General features: G+C 39.5%; 1 protein-coding gene across 2 annotated transcripts in view; it reads left to right on the top strand.

Annotated features, from left to right (window-relative positions):
- Nucleotides 1-5830: 5830 nt before the first annotated feature.
- LOC149080300 (uncharacterized) overlaps nt 5831-22182 on the top strand; it is an 89504-nt gene continuing 73152 nt past the window's right edge. For both annotated transcript variants that reach the window (XM_089239425.1, XM_089239426.1), the window contains exons 1-2: nt 5831-5973; nt 18458-18539. In XM_089239425.1, coding sequence (XP_089095551.1) covers nt 18488-18539 — 52 coding nt within the window. In that variant the 5' untranslated portion in view covers nt 5831-5973; nt 18458-18487. The remainder of the gene's footprint in view (nt 5974-18457; nt 18540-22182) is intronic.

Here is a 22182-nt window from a genome sequence, read left to right as displayed (position 1 = left end):
CTTCATAGCTTGCCACCCACGCAACAGCGGACGTATTCGAAGCAATATATTCTGCGAGGACGACATCACTCTTGAAAACATCTTCGAAAAATGGTCTAAGTTGCCCACGCAGAGGAAAGCCACAGACCCAACGATGACCGAATTTGAATGCATGGCTGACATCCGTACGCTTGCGACCACCTCGCACGCCTGCACATTCAGCACGAGTAACTACCGCTCGACAGCTGACGCCTTCCAATCATCACTCAACGAGATGATATACCAAAAAACGAAACGGATGAAATCAATACCAGCAGAATTGCGGGACGGTTGGGCAAGGCACAACATTATTGCCAAGAAATACTCCCTCCAGTTGCCAGTGGCTAAGTCGCCGCCTGACCCAGCTCCGGAACCCCTGGTTAAGGACCCACAGGAAAACAGGACACTACCTGCTCAGCTGTCCAGTGCACCGAGAACAGCAAAAAAGCGCAGCTGTATTTAACGGTAGACGAACTATCCGCTACCAACTCGGACGACGAATTTTCTGACTGTCCTGACAACATGCAGGGTGAAATCCGCGGCGAAAGCCGGGAAATCTTCGGAGGAACAGCGGAAAAGTTGGGCCAAGGAAAAGGCTTAACTCCAGTTCCGAACCCTGGCACCGAGCCAGAATCTGGAAGTAAGACCGCCCACGGAAGCGGCAACGGGCCAATCGGAACGTAACCCAGTGAAAGTGACACCGCCCACAGCTTTGAGTGACAGCTGCGTGCCTCCGCCGAGTGCTCCAACTACGTATGCCGTGGAAATAGCAGCCTTTGGCGGCTGGTTCGACCTGGCCTACTCCATCCAGGAGAAGTGCACGAACGGACTGAAAGCCAAGCTGATAGACGAAAAATACATTATTTCATTTGAAGACGCAAACGACCACAAAACTGTGATTGAGATTCTTAAACGCGAAAACATCGAAATAACAAAAATCACGCCTCAGACCGAACCCACCACAACTATAGTTCTACGCGGCCTGGACGCGGAGACGCCGACGGCCCAAATACGGGACGAACTCTCGAAATTAGGATTTCAGATTTTTCGCATCACGCAAATTTCATCCAAGAGGCGGCGCTCTAGACGCAAGAAACTCCCTTTGTGGAGGGTCAGCCTGCCGAAAAATGACTTTTCCGACAAAATCTAGGAATTGAAACATCTAAGGTTTATGGCAATTAAAACAGAATTTCCGACGACATGTCAACAGAAAAATTCTCCTAAGATGTCAAAGATGGTCTCATAACACTGAGGACTGTATATTCGAAGAACGGTGCGTCAAATGTCTTGAAAAACATACGGGCCAACCGTGCAAAAAAGTATACGGGACGGACGTCCCACGTCCCGGAATGTGTGAACTGGGGCGAAAAAGGCCACCCGGCGAGCTACAGGAACTGTAAAATCTACCAACAAGAGTTCCAAAAAATAACAATGGACAAACGGAACTGCCAGAAACAAGCCACCCAAAAAATCAGACGGTGATAAAATCAACGGTGACTCGAGGTCACGTAAAAATTACGGCAACACAAGCGTGTGGGCGAAGTTCAAGGAAAATGCTGACAAATCTCGCACTCCCCGAGAAAATATAGGCCCAGAAACAGAAAAACTGGGCAAAGAATTGCCTCAGTGCAACAGCACATGTCCCGGAACCGCCCAGGCGACGATCAAGAACACCGCAAGTCCCCGACCTGGCCTGCCGCAGCGAAAATCAACGGGCATGGCGAAAAGCTTGGATAATTCTCCGATCTCTTATGAGGAAAGTCCCAACCCTACGGACTTTAGCAACCCCACGTCTACCGACTTTACGGGGAACTTAGAAAAAATCCAAGCTAGCACTCCAAAAAAATACAAGTCCACGATCTACGGACTTGGTGCGACCATCTTCTACCGACTTCATGAAAAACGCCACAAGTCCTAACTCTACGGACTTCATGGAAGCTAAATATACTGACTTCACGGGAAACTTGAAAAAATCGTGTCAGAGCATGAAGCCCGCGTCAGACGACCAGAGTCAAGAAAAGACCCCAAGCCCAGTGCAAGGTTCCCAAAAAGTGACGCGCAGTGCAAAAAAAGGGTAAACAAGCCCAACATTACTGCATCTCGAGATATCGGACATTGAACGGTCGCTTTCAGTCTCGCCGAAGAACGTAACAGATAGTGCCGCTAATGCCAGCTCAACAACCGAGCCGAGCACAAGTTCATCGGACGGCGATTCCGTAGCCAGTTCAAACTCAACTTACGAGATGTTCGAATTCGCCAAAAGCTGTCTCACAGACGTGATGAACCTTAACTCAAAAAAAGATAAGAAAGCGATCTTAGAAAAATTTCTGCTAGAAGCTGGGAACATCCTAGTCAAATAAATTCTAGAAAGCTTCAACCTTTTTGAGGAAACCAAATGGTAAACTCTATCTTTTTCTCCTTTCGCTACCCATCTTTCCTGAAAGAATTCTCAAAAAAGCAAAATAAAAAATACAAAAAAGAGATTATTCCTGGGTGCAGACTCAGAAATAATCTCGTAAAAACCAAATAAAAAACTTTAAAATATTCTTCTCTCTATTTTTTTCCCCTACTTTTAAAACGACTAACATCTTTCTCTTTCCTTTGGAGGATTCTTATTTTTATTATTATTATTGTATATGTGCATGTTCTCTCTCATTTCAGCCAATGTCGTTCGACTCCACTCACCAGCCAATACGGTGAGACTATGGCGAATCTCTGACGTCACCAGCAGACTTCACTTTTCCTGCCGATATTAAAACGACTAACAATCTCGTCCAGACATGTTTAGTTATAATTTCATAGTTAATTTTTATAAATTAACTTAATGGGCTCCCGAATCTGACGAAATTCCAGATTCTGACCAACATACAAGCACCTACACTTTAACACAAAATTAGCTCCCTTGCCTTACCTCTTCACATTGGCCCCCCGCGGGCCTGTTTAGAGGGCAGCCAATACTCGCAAACGAGTAGGTACTGCCAGAAATTGTGGTTCAAGTTCAAACCAGAAGATTTTCTGAACTTCGTCGGCTAAGACACGTCATCGTAACTGTGTTGCCCTTCAAAAAAAGGCCCAGCCTTACTGAGCCCAAAAGGTGCATCAAGTGTCAACGATGGACGCATTCAGTGAAAGAATGCAATTTCCCCCAACGGTGTATAAAGTGCGTAAAATCCCACCCAGACGAGACGTGCGGAAATGTGGCTGGCAAAGATCTGCCAGCGTGTGTAAATTGCGGCAAAAATCATCCGGCCTCCTTTAGGAACTGTGTCGTCTTCAAGGAAGCGGTTAAAGAATTAAGAGCCGATGCCAATAATTCGGCTCTAAAGCGCAAAAAACAAGTGCCCAAGGATTTAGTTCCAAATCGACAAAAAATTATGGCGACACGACGTTTCTCCCCCGCGCGGTTTGGGATGAATTTAACAACTCGCCGCGTACCCCGAGCACCAGTAACAAAAAAGCAGAGTCCAAAAGAAAAATTCCGTCGGAAAAGACTGTGGAACGAGTCGACATCGAGAAAAACTGCGATTGAAATCGCCCGAAAACAGCGGCGAAAAATACCAAGTCCAACTCTACGGACCTCAGCTTTCCGCTATCTACCGACTTGGTGGAAAAAGAAGCGGTCTACTCAACCAGAAAATTTAAAGTCCAACCCTACGGACCCTAGCGCAAAGCCTACCGACTTGCAGCAAAACTCTGACGAAAATCGAGAGCAACGACCCGGGAAATCTTCAAAGTCCCACCCTACGGACTTGCGAACGTCTACGGACTTCTGCTAAAACTTAGCAAATTCTCCGGTCCCAACAGCTTCGAGCAGCCCGTTGCCCGTGAACGCTTCCAAGCAAAACGCCGAGACAACCACGGCCTCTTCCGCAGACAGCAGCGCGGATACATCGGACACGGACTCGTTACATAGTAACAACTCGACATTTGAGATGTTCGAATTTGCTAAAACTTGCTTCGAGGACATTATGAAAATGAATTCTCAAAAAGATAGGAGAGCCATCATTGATAAATTCCTAGTTGAAGCGGGGAATATCTTGGTGAAAGATTAACATCATGTGCTCTCATAATTATTTTATTTCAGGAATTTTCTCAACTTTTCTTCTTTTCTTTTCACCCATCTTTTTCTATAAAAAATTCAAAAAAACCCCTTCTTCAAAAAAACTTAAAAACTTGTGAGAAAAAAAAAAAACTGTAATTTTTGTATTTTTGACTTCTCCTACTATCTTCCGAACTTTGAAAAATAACATACTAATTCTATTTCTGAAATTTCTCTTCTTGTTACTAATCTATATCGATTACAGGTCCAGCCAACCAGGGATCGAGATCGTGCGAGCCAATCCCGTGCGAGCAGAGGCAAAGATACCTTGTCGCTTCCGAGCAAAGCTGCATTAAGAGTGGCGGCTTTCAAGCGGCTTTGCTTCCGAGCTTTCTTCACAGCGAAGCATAATCGTAATAGAACTAACACAAGAAGGTTGCTGCTGGCATTTTGCCTGCAAAAACGTGTTTAAACTTAAATTTAAACTGTACCAGAGACCATTTTTAAATCCCAAATTTGACAACTTTCTAAATACACATGCACTTTTAACATACACATACTCTCTTGTCTTTCCCTTCATACGTGGCCACAATTTGTAAGCCCGCAGATGGTTCGAAAGAGCCAGGCCCGGGAAAATAAATTTCATTCTGGTAGGTGGTTTCGCTGCTTCCATCGAAAAGCAGCAGCAACGCTGGTTTTACCACATCGCATTGTCGCAATTACCATCGCCAAAAAATTGAACGTCTCTTCTTCACAGCTTGAAACTTCGCTATCTCACTCGTCATTTTAACACTAACATCTGAGATTGTGCCGTCACTTTACCTGCAAAAATGTGTGAAAACCTAGAACCATAAGCTCATCGAAAATTTTACTTGCTGGACTTGACAAAAAATATGAAAATATTTAAAAAAAAAAAAGAACCCCTTTCTCGTCACACACATACACTTCACTGCTACACATACATTACACATTTGTCTTTCTCTTCATCAGGGGGACGCGACGGGCCCCCAGCCCTTATGGGGATAGATGGCCCGCACAAGGGCCAGTTAATCTCCGAAAAATTTCTATTCTGGTTCTGGTTTCGCTGCAAAACCACCGCCCCACTCGAAGGGTTAAAATTGGAAATTTTCAGTTATTCTGAGGATGAAATAGATAGGTTGCGCTTGCGTTATCTTCAGAAAAATGCATTAATATATTATTCAAATAACGTTTTAAACCTAAAAACAATTAACGGAAAACTGATTTCGAATAAAAAATACGTCTTAATTAATTCTCGTTGTATGAAGAATCCTTGTATTGACATTTCAAGCTGATCTCAATTGATTTCGATAGACTTTAGAGATGTTTCATTTATACAATGCGACATATTTGTGGACTTGAATCTCAACTTTTTTTGTCTAAACGATGCTCATCTCGATATTTCATTGCAAGAAATAGTGTTGTCAGTATTTTAGGCAAGCCCTTTTTAAATTACAGTTAAAACTTCTGCAATCACTAACAATTATTTTTTTCAAATCGACTCCCAATTATAAAATCACTTTTGATCCCTCTCCTAAGGTGTTAGATTTCAAGTATGAGTTATATAAATTTACCTAAAGCTGAAATAAACGTGTTTTTTTGTGTGTGTGGGGGGGGGGGGAGGATAGAGTATTCGGTAATTTGTGTGGCACGCGTTATCTGAGAGTCCACATTAAGTAACTGAAAATTTCTCGTTTTCAAGGAAGGGAATGAAGGTCAGATATATGAGAGATAAATCTATATTTTATTTTTTTCACAACGTATCAAACCACGTGACGACTATTTCATTGCTGCAATCAATAAATCGAATGGAAACAAACGACGCCAAATCGGGTCAACTGTTAGCTTTTTGATAAGCTCCTCAATACAGCGGAGTTGAACACTGTTATCAATTCAAAGTAAGTGTAAAGTTTTTATTAACATTGAAGTTCACAAGGACTGGATTAAACTAAAATTTTATAATTCCTTTGTAATATTACGATGTATGTATCCTACGAGATGCAATGTATTCAATAATTTGTCCACGGAGGGATATAGCATTATGTGTATAAATAAATGATACATAATAAGTTTTTGTGAACAAAAAATGTTTCCCTCCAATTGAGAAAGAATTGGAAATTAAATTATATTCAGGATCACGCAAAAGAAGCCAATGAAAATCGATACTATCTCACGGCACGTTTACAGCACAAAAGACTTAAACTTTTACTACATTGTGTGCTGTGTTTGATTCATATTTTCTAATGAGAATAAAAAAATGTAATTATTTTTTTAAATTTCTTTCGTTTTTCTATTCTACATGCCAATAATATTTCCCGAATTTTCGGCGATTTTCGAGTTGTTGGTGTTTTAGACAGACGAAGATTCCCTAATAATTTACAAAGACTGAATTTTGTTTATCAGCTAATCACTTGAAATTTTTTGTGGCGAATTACTACTCAAAAACAGCATTATTTTGTGGTATTAACAACACCAACTTGGAAAAGATGCAAAAAGTAGCACATATTTGATGGCACGTGATAATAATGTTGCCTTTCGATATAACGATAATCCCTCTACGATATTTTTTCGTAGTCCAGTATCGTTAAGAATATCGAGGTTTCCCTGTACTTTATGCAGAACTTGAAATACCAGATCATCCGATCAATCCCTTAATTTGTATTATCAGAGATCTATCTGTTCATCCCTTAAAGCAGGTACTCTGCACGTGTATTTCTCCACATTTCATTTATATCGCATTTCTTTTCTCAACTCCCTCAATGCTGTTTTACTCAATCTCTGCGTGCTAAAAGTTGAAGAAAGTACCCACAAATAGTGCCGTCTTAACGCATGGGCCCAAGAGAATGCGGGCCTCACAAAAATGAGAACCAGTTAAAATTTTCTAGAATTTGCCAGGTAGGGTCTCAGAAAAATCACTTGGCCCGAGGGCCCATGATGCTGTAAAGACGGCCCTGTCCACAAAAGCCAGAATCTTCACTTCCTTTACCTATTCGGTAAAGATCATGGGTTATTTGTCTTGTTTTCCCTGCCAACCGGGGTGAAAATTTTTAAACTGTCTTATGAGCTGCTGTAGGAAACTGCGTACAGCATTTTGTCTTTCTCTCATACTATTTACAAACGTTTTCAACCTGATGGTGTAACTCCTGAACACAAAAACCGATCGATCCGAAAAGGTATCGATGCTGAGGTATAAAGATTATAAGGTCATATAAGAGCTTTCTGAACTTTGATCACCCACCAAGGCTGTAGCGAGGGGGGGACTTGGGGGGGGGGTCTGGTTCCCCCCTGAAATGTGAGAAAATGACCGAAAAAAGGGGAAAAGATGGCTAAATCTATTGTTCTATCACTTTGGTCCTCCCCCGAAATGAAAGCGGTCCCCCTCCGAACGAAATTTCTGGTTTCGTTCGGAGGGTTTACGACGGGCCTGTCACCCACTTTTTTTTTTTTCAAAATTTAGCAATTGCGCTCTGTTACTTTTCCTAATTTGACGAAAGGGATCTTTTGGCGCAAAAAAAAAAATTTCTAAGTCATTTCATTGATCTTTTAGGAAAACTTCTACCTAGAACTACCGAGTGGTCATTTTCACTGTGTTCGAAATTTCGAACTTTACTCTCAGCATTTGCATAGTTGTTACAGTTTTGTGGATACAATGTATGGTTTTTTTCAAAACTTTAATATATAAGTTTACTGAAAATATACAATAGAATCGTGTTCAATCTTGCCCCTTTTTAAAATCAAGGAAACATAAGTTTTCAGATGGTTCGGCGCATCGCTATATTTCGTAAGCATTCTCACCAAGTTTTTGAAGCTAAGGACCCCCTCGTCTCAAAAGAATATAAATGGGGAAAGGGGATAAAATTCATTTATAATTTATACTTGAGGGGACTTCCTTCAATATTGTCATCCATAGGCCGGGAAACGTCTATGCTACTATTACAGCTTACGATTATATACATTCATTTATACGTCAAAAAAGCGTGTGTTTACATGTCATCGTGAGACAGTATTTTTTGTATTCTGTATGCGTTTTCAGTATGTGCAGAAGAACGTTCAGCTGGAGAGACCACGTGGAAGGTGTCTTTCTGTGCACAATGAAATTGTATAAAAAGTAATAAAGTGGTAGAGGTGGCTAAAGCGAAGGTGCAAGGGGTGCGGTGCACTCAGGTGGCATGTTGTAAGGGGCGGTAGCCTAAGCTTTTGTTTAGAAATATGTTTTTATATTTTGGAATAACAAAAAGTCACGACACCACACGCTATCACTCTTTTGAGCCATACTAGACTACGAAAATGTTGAGAAAACTACAGAGAACAGGCAGGGCATGGGGTCCTAATACAAGAAATAAGAATGGATTCTATCACATATAGGACATTTTTGACATTTTGTTTCCCCCACCCAAAGGCGGATTTACGATTTTGCCCCCTGTGGACTATACGACTTTTGCTGCCCTTGTAGTCTAATGAGAAAACAATTGTCTAATTTCTTTTGTCCACTCATTCATCCAATTAGATGCTCTGCTCACCCCACCCCTGTAAATACTCCTATGTCTCTAAGTTAGTCTTTTTGTCACTCCCATTGTCACTGACTCTCTAGTTCTCCCTTTTTTCTCTCACTGACCAAGTCCCCTCACCCTCTACAGAGGCGGGTTTGTAGTTTTACAACCTGTGGACTGTACAAATTTTGCCGCCCTTCTCTCATTCTACTAATTTTCTAACCACTCATTCCTCAAATTTGCCATCCTGGCCAATTTAGGCTGATAAGACCCCCATGCAAATATACTCCCTGCCCCCACTCAGTAATTTTGCGGGAGCGGTCAAATAAAGACAAAGAAAGAATTTGGGTTCTCACTTGCCCAGAACCTGCACCCTTCGCACTCCACTAGTTCCCACCCTGGGAACATTGGAATAGGTATTTTGGTGCTAGGAAGGTTCAATTCTATTAAAAAATTTAATTAATTAAAAGATTTAATCCTAAAAGAAACTAAAAGAAAGGGAAATGTGATGGCTCATCAATAAGAATTGTGATATAAAGAAGTGGGCGCGGTAGCCCAGGTCGGTAAGATACTCGCCTAAAGTACCAAAGGATGTTTAGAGGTGTCGCGAGTTCGATACCCGGTTCGTCCTTGTCAGAAAACTTTCCTGACACAGGGGTACAACAAAAAAACGGCGACTTGACCGCAGAAAAAAATTTGCTACCGCAGGGAGTAAAAGTGTACCCCCTATAATACCCCCCATCGAGTGGTTAGCGCACCAACTTCTCGACGAGTATAAAAAACAAGCCTGCCGTTCGGAATCGGCAATAAATTGTAGGTCCCGGTCTAATTAGCCCTCGTGTGCAGAAAATGACCGTGGTGCGACGAAAATGACAAAATGATATAAAAAAGTTATCTGGCATAATTAAGAACGGTGAAATAATTCTAGACTGAAAACGGACAGTTTCTTTGAAAGCGGGATTTTAGGCTGAGAAATGGTGCGTGGTTTCGGATGGGTAAAAACTCTGATTCCCCTTGGCTAGATTTCACCAGAGTCGTCTTTAGGGGCGGCAATTGTAGTAGAGTCGCCCCTGAAAGTGGTTGCCGATGGTTCAACAGTTCTTCCACGCTAATCACTGTGTTTTGACATGGGACACCACGTCTCTTCGTTTTCTCAACTTGTTTACAATGCAAACATTTTTCTGAGCCTCAATCTTGGTGTGAAAAGCGAGTTGTGAATTTCCGGAGAAATCGAATGCCAACAAATCCTTGAAATTCTTAATAAATATATAGGAAGACGTCTCTGATGTAGGAAGATACAGAAGAGCAAAATGCAGAAAACAGCGAAGATGAATTCATTATACAAGATCAAGGCGACTCTTCTTCCGACAAACTCGTAGCCACTAGAGGGCGTTTCACTTTGAATACCTATTGTAAACATGTAAATAAATTTATATGACGTCACGCACAACAGCTGTTATAAAACCTAGAAACATTCGCGGGGATCTTGTTTCTCAATGTGTTTGCTGCTCACAATGACGACAAATTTACAAGAGCGGCTGCTCCATGGTTTAACTGATTAGTTGCTGGTTAATTTTCGGACTTAGAAAAGTTTTCATTTTTTTTGTTTATTTCGTGGACTTAACGCGGAATATAACTACAGCAGTAGTTATACTGTACAATTGCATCATATATTTGAATATTACACAGCTATGCAGTACTGCATAGGTGTACGCAGAATTTCTTCGGGGGGTTTGCAGATTTTTTTTCCTTCGGAGGGGGGTGTTTTTACTTTTTTCCCTGCAAAATAACACTATAATCTTGGCTCGGGGGAGGGGGGGGGGGTGTTGGAACCCCAAACCCTCCCCCCTTTGCATACGCCAATGCAGTACTGTATATATTTCGTATAACTGCAAAATGTGTACAACTATAAAAATTATGCATTTCTGAATATTTAATATGAATATGCATTTTTTTGGCATTTCGAATATTTTATATATATTGTCCCCCCCCCACCCCCCCTTCAAAGTCTTGCTCTAAAATTTGGCTAGTTCAGCTCCTCAACGTAAAATTGAAATGGTGCTTCTCGAATACATCAATCCGTTGGTAGTTTACCAATTTTAATAATATAATGCCCAGATGAAAATGTATGTCCATTTTCTCGTTTCCCAGATTTTTTTTCAGCACACAAATCTCAGATACGAGGCAGTATGATTTAAAATATATATATAACTGGAATGTTTGGGCTGTTTAACTTTGCCTCCTGCAAATAATGAAAACATAAGACATGTTGTTTGTAGGGTAAAAACACTGTACTCTGAAAAGAATATTTAAAAATCAAAATTGTCACTTTTTTCCAGCAATTTTGAAGAAATCAGTCTATCAAATTTTCAAAACTAAAATTGATATTTATTGTACTCATAAGAATAACATAGGATAAGCAAAAGCGCAATTTTTCATAAGCAATTCTCGTTAGATGATTATAACCCTTGCTGATTCATTTAAGTTGCTTCTGTTGAAGGTGGAAAGCACCCATTTCCTCAAGAGTGGTGACTGTAGAATGCTTGCTTCACAGGTTTAATTGATTTGATCAAATTCTGTAATGAGGTACAGTATCAAGAAATTAATGCGTGTCAAGGAAACTTTTCATAGATAAATTACATTTCATGCTCCTCAGAAATTTTACTTTACATATGAAACAATGAACGTGAAAAAAATAATATAAATCATAATTGTTACAGCCTACTTCAAATTCAAAACCAATAAAGATGCCAATAAGAAATAATCTAATACCCATAAAGTAACTACACGAAGGAAAATTTAGTCACCAATAACAATTTTATAGACGAAATGATGACCTGGCGCCTGGGATTTGTGTTTGGGATGCTGATTGAGTTGATTTAATAACGCATATCTGACTCCACTCTGATTATAAGACGATTTGTCAACAATCACAACATTAATTTATTTACAAAAATTCACACTCACGAAAAGACATCAACATGTTATATATATACACTGACTCTCGCGCACGCGTACAACTGTATATTTTTTTTCTTCTTCCGGTCGCTTGGCGCGCTTAATCTGCGGAGTCACTTTTAATGCCAAGCGTTGGTGAAACTCCGCTGCACAACTCCCCGCCAGTCTTAGGCCGAACACATACTGGGGATGTGAGCGGAGAGGTACGAAATAGCGGCGAAAACAAATGTACTGTTTTGTTCTGCGCCTCACATACTCGGGCAGCGAGACGAGGAGGAGAAAGAGGCGGCTCAAGAGGTACGCGATTCTTTCAAGCCGGTTTGTTTTCATCGCGAGGTAAAATCAGACGCTATTTGGGGATTGGCCAGTTTTCTCCCCCTTTTTTTTTCCTCACTCTCTTGGAAAAAAAAGAGAACTTCTGAGGGGGGATCATCATCATCATCACACCATTTGGTTTGGGGGGAGTGCTTCGGATTTTTTTTCACTTTTGGCGCTCTCTCTTCTTTTCGATTCCCATTTTTTGTGCTTAATTTAAATCCTAATTAATTTTGTCCTTAATTTTGATCCTTAATTTTGTATCCTAATTTAAAAGTTTGACGATTGTTGTGGTAGCATTTTACAGATTAATTCCCCCCGTCATTTTTTTAGACGTGAATATTTTTCAAAATTTTACTGGGACTAACGAGATAGATATTTCTCAAATTTCCGCCCATCCCATTGCGCTTTTTGCATGGAAAACTACACTATGTGCAAGAGAACTAACTTCCTTCTGATGAACGGACAGTGCTGCAACTAGGGGGTGGGGTTGGTCTGGTTTCCTGGGCGTAGTATCAGGAGGGGCGCAAATTCCATCCTTCAAATTTCATCTTTTCAATTGTCTCTGAATAGCTTTTAATAAGACCCGGGTGGGTCATGCCCACATAGACCCAAGGGTTAAGATGCCCCTGGTTCTATGGACGGATCTGATGAATTCTGAAAGTAGTAATATTTTTCAACCATGTTTCACTTTTAAAGCGTTTCTCTTCACAGCTCTCTTCCCTTCACCACCTGTCGTGGATCACCTTTCTTCTGATTTTTTCTCGTGGCCCCTAGAATATCCCAGGACCGCAAGGGGCCCATATGGCCCCAGGTTAAGAACCACTGCTCTACACCAAACAGTTATGTTTTTGTTTTGATTAGACCAAAAATAATGGCTATTGATTAATTGCTTAGTGGCCTTGATGCCAGCATGATATAAGCCATGCACCTGTTCGAAAACTTCTTTTCTTAATGTTTGAGGGGCATAAAATCTATTTACCCCAGTAGAATTATCACAATAGAGGTGAATATCGGAATCAGGCATCCTCAGTTTTGTTAATTCTACACTACATTCAATATTACCCTCCAGGATATTTTTCATTTCCTCATCTCTAGATTGCATTTTACCCCATAACTGCATGTCTGCCAATGAGGAAAATTGGATTTCACAAATGCGGGATAAACTATCCGCTACAATATTACTTTTACCTGGTAAATACTGAATATATGTGGTAAACTTTGAAATGAAGCCAAGCTGCCTAAGCCTACGGGGTGAACATTTATCCTGTTTTTGCTGAAACGCAAATATGAGAGGTCTATGGTTCACAAATAAAGTGAAGGGCCTAGCCTCTAACACAGACAGACAGACATGATCGCTGACCGCCCAAAGAGATCATCTTGGGATGGTTTGCAGACTCTAACACAGCTGTTCTCAACCTTTTCTGACTCGCGGAGCCCTTTTCAGTGTATAATTTCTATAGCGGAGCCCTGTTTAACTCGAGGAGCCCTTTTTAGTACATTATTTATATGGCGGTACAATTTGGGCCTCTTTTTTTTGTTTGCTTATCAAATTTATTAAACAAAAAACTTGTCATATTTTTAATGTTTTGGAGATGTTTGCTAATGATTTCCAAATCAAATAAATTTTACACTACACGAAACTCCGGTATGTTATACATAGTATAAAACGTAAGGTTTAAAAAAATTCCATTTAGCTGCCTCCTTAGTGGGGGGAAAGACCTTCAGCTGGATGATTGAAGATAATACATGGCGCTCTAATATAATTTAGCGCAGAACCACTTCATAGTCTCTTCACTATTTTCATGATTAATACCCAAATAACTATCTCTCTCGTGTTGAACTTTCATACGGTGTAAAATATTTTTACAGAACGTGTTTTTTTCACATAAACAAACGAGCAGCTGAAGGAACCCACCCTCAGAATACCGGCTGAATACCTAAAAACATAAAATCATCCAAATAAGATGTAAATAAATTTTCAGCCGGTGTGTAAAATATTTCAGAACTTTTTCTACATGTTCTGAATGCCCTATTCCTACACACACCGCTGTCACGCCAGCTGAATTTGATTTTTGACATTACATCCCTCCGCCAGGTAGCTGGTATTTCGTTCACAGTAATTTTATTCGAGTTTTTCGCCCGCTCTCGTAGTTAGATAGCTGTCCTATAGTTCTTCCATGTAATATATTTAGATTTTAGAGTATATACTGTTTTTTTTCTTCTTCTCTTAGTTTAGATACTTAGTTTTATTTATTTTTTATTTTTCTGAAATGGCATTTTTTGATCTAATCACATGCATGTGCCGACCCCACATCGTTCTCAGATTTAATTAAACTATCCATAATTCATTTTTAGTGCGAGGTTGTATTTAGTTACAAAAGGGACTACTGACATGTCTTTCTCTCCGAGACTAACACTTGACGACCAAGACAGCCCGACGGCCAATTCCTTGGATGATGTCTCTACAGCGGGAAACGACACCACCTTCCCCCACACGCTCGGCACAACAACGAATGAATCTAACAAAACAATGAAATAATTGGTAGACGAAATTAGGGAGATCTGCTCTGGCAACAACAACTCGGGAAGAAGCCACCTGACCAATATTTCTATTGAGGTTCACAAACTGTTAGACAGACTAGAGCAGGGTTTTCCAACTGGTGTTCCGCGGAACTCTAGGGTTCCGTGAGAGCTTTTTTGGGGTTCCGCGGAATCATAAGTGACGGAACCCCAAAAATCCCGGAACCATGATTTTTTCTGAAATTTTTCTTGTTACTGTTTCACCTGAAACAATTTTTTATAAGACCTCCTGGAAATTGGTATTCCCGAAACTCAAGACCTACATGCGGATTTTATGAGGGTCTTTCTGAAAAGACGCGGTACTTTTAAATTGTTTCTTTGCATTCTGTGGCCCCCTGCCTCTTTTCTTTCGGATGTCCAATTGAGCTTCATGATGTCAGATTCTTATCGCTATCTGAATAGCAAATCCTAAATAGCAATCATGAAACAGAAGAAAGGAAAAGCTTCACTTTCTAACTTGCCTAAGGTCTTTTTTTCATTCTACAGATACTTTACTATAAAAGGAACCCCGTTTATGTACGAAAATCAAGAGGCCACGTCAGAACGTTGTATATGAGTGAAAATCGTACAACACTGGAACTTCGCTGAAAATGATCCCTGCCCACCTTATAGACCTCAAAGAAAATATTACAAAAATTCAATTATTTTAATTGCATTTTGTTTGTTATATAATAATCATTCTTTAGAATAATTACTCCCAACATTAAATTTTTCAAAATCATATTATAAATTACTTAAATAACTGTAATTCGCATTACACCACCGTTGCTTAAATCTTCAGTATTCTTACATTGATCTTCTGAATATTTGAAAGATAAAAAACGTAATTTTTTACTTTTTCAAGAAAGATTTTTTTTTGGTTTTGTTTTCCATATCTAAAAGCAATGCAGATAATGAATCGAATCTAGCTCTTTAAAAGTTGAATAAAATAAAAAAACCGAAATATCCTGGACATTAGAGTGTTTCTCAAACCATGCGTCACTTGTGTCGATGCCCCTATCTATCAGGGGCATCGAAAACCTTTGTCAAACACGTCGCAGCTAACTGTCGGCATTGCTGATTGCCTGTTTTTTTAAAAAAAATACCCCTTTAAAGCACTAGAGACTAGACTATTCTGGGCAAGGATGCAACTGGGGGAAGGACTTAGGGGTTCTAACTAGGGGGAGTCTGGTGTCCCGAGCGCCGGACTAGAGGGAGTACGAATTTCACCCTTTAGCCTCTCCTTCAACGTTAAAAGGTATGCCAAAATGAATGCTTGCCCCGGCTGACTAAGTATCGAGTAGCGGCCTTGATACCGTATTTCTGTCAACGATCTGTCAATTAGTCAATCATCAAAGTTTAAGGCTTTTGAGTTGAGGACACGCAATGCAAAACTATTATAACGGCGCATTTTTGTAAATCACAATAATTACATGCATTCAATGTATAGAAATGGTAATTTTCCAAGCATTTAAAGTTCGAGTCGAAATGAAAACGTCGAGTAATTGAAATTTTTTCCACTCATAAATTTCCTGGTGTCTCCTTTTTTGCTCCCCGTCCTCGTCTGTGGGGGACTCGGGTCATTTGAACCACATGAGAATAGCTTCAGAAAGGCATTCACATTGAACTGCATTTTTTTTCCTTCCAATTATTCTTTTGTTGAATGTTGAATAAAAAGCGTAAGGGAAATTTCCCACCTGTGACCATCATTGTATGTGGGTGAATTCACCGAAAATTTCAAGATTCCGCATCCCAGTAACACACATGGCTCGCAATGTTCAATCAGTGCTGGTCATGTAATATCACGTGACAAGTAAACTAGAAACTGACTGTCACTTCATGTTTCATGTTTTTGCTCAAGTTGGATTTTTTCACTCGTCTGAGACCATGATTTAAGTCGGTGTGCTGAAATCTGAATAATTTAATCTTCATATTTACTATAAATGGCGTTGGTTATTGGCGCAATGAAGAGTGGGGAGAGGATTCCCCTTTTCCCTTCCTTTAACCTCTCGTTCTATATTTCGGGTGAGAACGATGTATTCAAAAATTCACACTGAACCGGATGACCAAGTGCAGTGCGTAGTAATTTTTTTCCTTTGTTCTGTATTTTGTTATTAATATCATTTATTTATCATTAAAGACTATTTCATGACAAAATCAACATTTTTACTGAAACGATGAAATAGCCAAATATTGTTATGAAAAATAATTCTGTCCGTTAAAATATGTGTCATATGGTTACACTATGCGTAACACAAATATGTATATGAATTTTTTGACACTTTTTTATCTACTACAAGTTTCGATTCTTATCCCGTAAAGCGAATGCGGACTTTTGGGACACCCTGTATATTGAAGAAATATTCAAAATTTGTTAAGGGTTCCGTGGAATAGGCTCGTAATCATCAAGAATTCCGCGTGAGCTTTCACGTTGGAAAACCCTGGCCTAGAGTCCAGGATCATCAAGCTCGAGCCGACCACAACCGTAACCCTCGCCACAACAACACAAGTGAGAAATACAATGGACAAGGACATCCAGACAGACTCTTTCCTCCATGTCTTCGCCTCTACCAAAACCCCACCCTTCCTCACATCAATCATTGATGATGTTCCAATCTATTCAAACACTTAGTTCATTCAAACACATTTTCATCCGGTACTGATCTTTATTATTGACAATAATTTAAAAAACAGAGTATTGTTATATCAGGGCTATATAATATTTATAGCTCCTGCGAATCCTCCTGTTTTCTTCACATTTTTGGCCTCTCTACTTACAATCGCGAAATATCATGTCATTGTGATGCGAAAGGGAAAGTAAAATTATAATCCAAGAAATCACGAAAAGCAGTAATCTGCCATGTTCTTTCTAAAACGCAATGCTTCTTTTCAGATCTTATCTCGTGTTCATCTGTGATTCCAAAATAGGGTCATAAAATGGAAGAAGAATGGAAAAGAGGGACTTTTTTTTGGCTTTAGGTTCTTTGTATAGTTCTCTCAATATTAGGATTTTATAGTAGCACATGGTTACTTTTAGTTTTTAGAACTAGAAACTGGAAGCCTCCCATGTATATTTCTGTCCTCTATTTTTCTTTTCAAACAATGCTAGAGAGAAGTAATTAGTTTTTCAAAGAATATTTCCCATTATGTTTTGAATTTTTTTTTATATTCCATTGCAAGTATTACTGTGTTGCAACAATATTTTTCCCGGATTCTCGGGAATTTTTCTTGGGATTTCGGGAACACAAAATCGTAAAAAATTCCCGAGAACGGGCTTGCGGGAATTCCTGCCCGGAAAACCTAGGTGAGATGGTCTTCTTCATTGACGTCATGATCTTCGTGCGAGGCTTTTTTCTATAGGTAGTGTTGGTTCAACTCGACATAAAATCCAGAAAATATCTGTTTCTTTGATATATATATATTGAGATGAGAAAAGCCGTCTATCTCTATCTCAATTCCGGCCTTGACTTCTAAAAACTTTCAATCGAATTCACGAAGTCGCATCTCCCTTTCAGACCCAGATAGTGCCAACAGGGGAGGGGGGAGGTTTTCCTCGCTGTAGGTATTCTTTTTAGCCTTAGTGAGTTCAGGCAATATGAGTTAGGCTGCCTGGGCAATAAGAATTTCTCTTTTTATGCCGGGATTACACTATAAAAGTTTGATAAAAGATCTTTCACGAAACTTGAAAAACAACCAATAAGCCTATTGGTTGCATTCGCTAGAATGTAACCGATACACTTATTTGTTACATTTTTCAAGTTTTATAAAAGAATTTTTCGAAAACGTTTATAGTGTAACCCCGGCCTTATACAGAAAAGTCGCTTCTGAAATGACTCACCAGGGAATCCGAGAAGCTTGTTTGTTGAATTCATGGAGCGCGGATAAAATTTTTACATTGGAGTACGCAGGGTGGGGAGGGGGATGTTCTTGCATGGGAGAAATTGATAGTTTGAATTATTTGACTAAAAATATTTTCGTGAACTTATAAATTTCATTATGGAAACATAATACAATGTCATCTCAAGTTTAAAAAATGCATATTTTTTTTATAATCCAGGGGCCGCTGACATACATAAAAACTCTCAGCATGAAAGAAACAACGATAATTATTTTTGCACTTTGTTGCTGCCAATCATATGGTAAATCACTTTCTATATTGATATATTTTTGATAACCATATTCAATTTGAGTTACTTCATACTTTTCTTACAAACTACAAAGATGTACAGTTTTTATAACATATACAGGGTGATTCAGAAAAGGTGGGGAAAACTTTAAGAGGTGGTAGTACACACAAAAACAAACAAAAAAAATAATAATAAATAAATAAATAATAATAATAATAATTTTGTGTGCGTGTGTGTGTGGGTACTATACCTCCTTTTCTGAATCACCCTGTATATTGAAAAATATTATTTATTTGCGCATTAAAAATATTGAAAAAAAAATCCTTGAAAAACAATCGTGAATTCAGCAGCCTAATAGTGTTCTTGGTATATTAAAAATATAAGTAAAATAGGCCTCTCTTTTCTATTCAGTTCCACATTGGACGCAAATTAATGTTCCAATTTCAATTTCCAAAAGAATATAAGTGCTAATTCATGTGTCCAAGAAAACCGAACAGTCTTCATCATACTGCTGAAATAGGATATGATACTTTCTTCAGAAATATATCTGGTTGGATAGGGAGAAGGTGTTTCGATTTGTGCTGCAAATCATAATTGCAGGCCAGAGAGGGTAACATACTGAGTAGTAACATCGAAACTATATGGTTGAGCATGAAAGTAAAAAAGGCCACATACTTATTGTCGGTTTGGGGCCGTTCAAGTATTACGTAAGCAAATTTTTAGCCATTTTTGACCCTCCCCCCCCCCTTGTCAACAAATTTTCGTCATCAGCTCTGCCCATCTGAATCCTAACGCATATTGGTGGGATCAGAGACGTACACGGGGGGGGGGGGAGGGGAAGTTTTGATCAAAAATTTATTTTTTAATGCAAAAAACAAATATTTTTTTTAATTGCAATTTCGGAAAAAATACCTTCATATGTTATTATAATCAATTTCTGTTAATTTTAATGTTATTTGAAGGCTATGAACGCAAAATGTATTTCTAATAAATTTATTGCGACTTACCCTCTAAGCCATACAATGATAAATCGCATAAAAGCCGTTGGCCCGCGGACCAAATATGGCCCCCACAGGGGTTATCTGATGCGGCCTGCCCTCCTCAAACCTAATTTTGTAAAAAAAATGAACTAAGCGGCACATCTACAGATCACTCAAGTGTCCCGTTTTACAATTCCATAACATTTAAGCGGCCCGTGGCACATTTTCAGATCACTTAAATAACTCGGGACACAGTTCCAGAACACTTAAGCAATCCGTGACACATTTAGAGATCCCTTGAGTGACATGTGACGTAGTTTTAGAGCACTTAAGTGGTCCCCAGTGCGGTTCTAAATTACTCAAGTTACCCGCGGAACATTCTCAGATTATGTAAGTCACCCGCGGCATATAATTACGGATCACTTGAATGATGCGTGGCACAGTCCCAGAGCACTTAAGCGGCCCGGACACATGTTCAGATCACTTGGATCCGCGAAACATTTAGAGATCACCAAAGTGGCTCTGTAGGGCACTTATCAATAGCGGGGGGGGGGGGGGGTTGCTACTTCAAGTTCACTTCCCACAAATTATCGAAAGGTTTTTCTCGTTTTTGGCGCACCGAGTAAGATGCTATTAAAAATATTTCTTATTTTCAGAAAGGGCAGTTGTTGATATAAGCATTATCCAAACTCCCCTCCCCCCTTGCCATCAAAAGTCAGAAAATCAGAAACCCTCCCCCCCCCCCCATCGTTGATGACGTAATACTTGAACGGCCCCTATACGAAAAATTCACCGACAACAATTCACCGCTAGGAAAATTCACCGATCAACAATTCACCGCCGGAAAATTCACCGACAACAGTGCGATGCGAGTCAGTAAGCGAGGGAGTGAGCGAGTGAGTGACCGAGCTACTTAATGCGTGAGCGAGTGAGTGACCGAGCTACTTAATCCGTGAGCGAGTGAGTGATCCTAAAGATATGGCGGAAAGTTTTAATAATGACTTTATTAGAAGAAATTTAGATGATACGGAAGAAATTAGAAATTGCTGTTGCACAATACACAAGAGAGTATATTAAATAATTCCGTTAACTCTATGTTTTACTCAGAAACTTCTAAAATGAAACGTTAAAAGGAATAAAACAACATAATTAAAAGATAATGAAGTAAGTAGATACGCGATAAATTAACCCCCTGAAATGCTTAAAATCATCTCCTGTTATCACTTTGATGTTATAAAAAACATTGTTGATCATCAGTAAGCAATGGATTATTTTTCCTGATGAACTAGCTGTTACCCGCGACTTCACTGGTGTGGATTCTGCAATCTCAAATTTACTAAGCGATGATTCCCCCTATACCACTTGAACACCTCATGATCCCCTCCCCATGGATGATGAACTTTCAGAAATCCCGTCTTAGTGCGTATCTATATCTATATACTATATATAAAATAACATGTCCACATACTCATTAAGTCACTCACTGGGTCACTCACTCGCATACTCACTAGGTCAGTCACTCGCATACTCACTAGGTCAGTCACTCGCTCACGGACTGACTTACTCGCTTATTGACTCAGTAACTCTCTCACTCACCCACTCTTTCACTGACTCAGTAACTCAAAATCACACACTCCCTCACATCGAACTGTGGTCGGTGAATTTTCCGGACACGCTTATTGTCGAAGTTAGCTATAACCCCCCGAATAGGGATCAAAACGACATTTCCAAGCGTAAGAGGGTAGTAATCTTAGGGCATTTCGACTATCGGGGTATCGATTAGAAAACCTTTCAGGTAGGGATCAATATGAGTGAGATTTTCTCAAGTTAGGCTTGATAATTTTTTGTATCAGCAGATTTCAGAAGCAATAATGAGTACTTCAATTTCTGATTTAATTGTCACTAGTTCCGAGAACATTGTTGAACATGTTTCTTGTTGGAGACGACTTTTCTTCTAGGAACCGTCTAAGTTTTGTCTTTGTTTATAGCTTCATCATGGGTAAAGCTAATAGCAAAAGAATGTTTTTTTTTCTTTTTCTCGTATATCTAACTAAGTTTTTGAGAGATAAGTTAGCGATAATTTTCAAAGCCGTTGGAATCAGTTAGTGTGGTTAGACAGTGGGAAGAATTTAGGAAAAAAAGTTCCTCTTTTTTGCTTGACGTCATACTCTTTATTCGAAAGAAACGACTTGCTCCTCGTGTCTTCTCTGTTTCACGGACAACGCGTGGAACCATTATATTGATTAGAAAAGAGAATTTAAGGAGTATGAAAATAGAAAAAGTAACTTGTGTCAACATTTACTGAAAAAAGATGGACATTGAAGATGTTATACAAAATAGTAATAAAGAATGTGAATCAACGTTGGCAGATAATAGTGACACTGATCCAAAACCGTTTTTTGAGAGTATGAATAATGGATGTATACTGACCGTTGGTCCCCTTTACACTGAAGGGTCTAGAATAGAGTGCAATAGAAGCATGAGCAGGGCATTCAATGACTTTTTTTTGCATCCATTTTTTGAAAGGGACGGTGATATTTCAAGTAGAGAGGAACCATGCAGTGATGAGATAATCACCGATAGCCGAATGGAAGATGAAGTTTTAAATCTTCTTGAAAATGTATCCGATAACAAAGTACCAGGACCGAATGATATTTTGCCGAGGGTCTTTAGGG

Source organism: Pholcus phalangioides, unplaced genomic scaffold, assembly GCF_987345545.1.
Source record: "Pholcus phalangioides strain wild (caught in Gottingen) unplaced genomic scaffold, Ppha-v1.0 ptg000011l_1, whole genome shotgun sequence".
NCBI classification, from domain to species: Eukaryota; Metazoa; Arthropoda; class Arachnida; order Araneae; family Pholcidae; genus Pholcus; species Pholcus phalangioides.
This window is presented reverse-complemented; position numbering and strand designations above follow the sequence as displayed.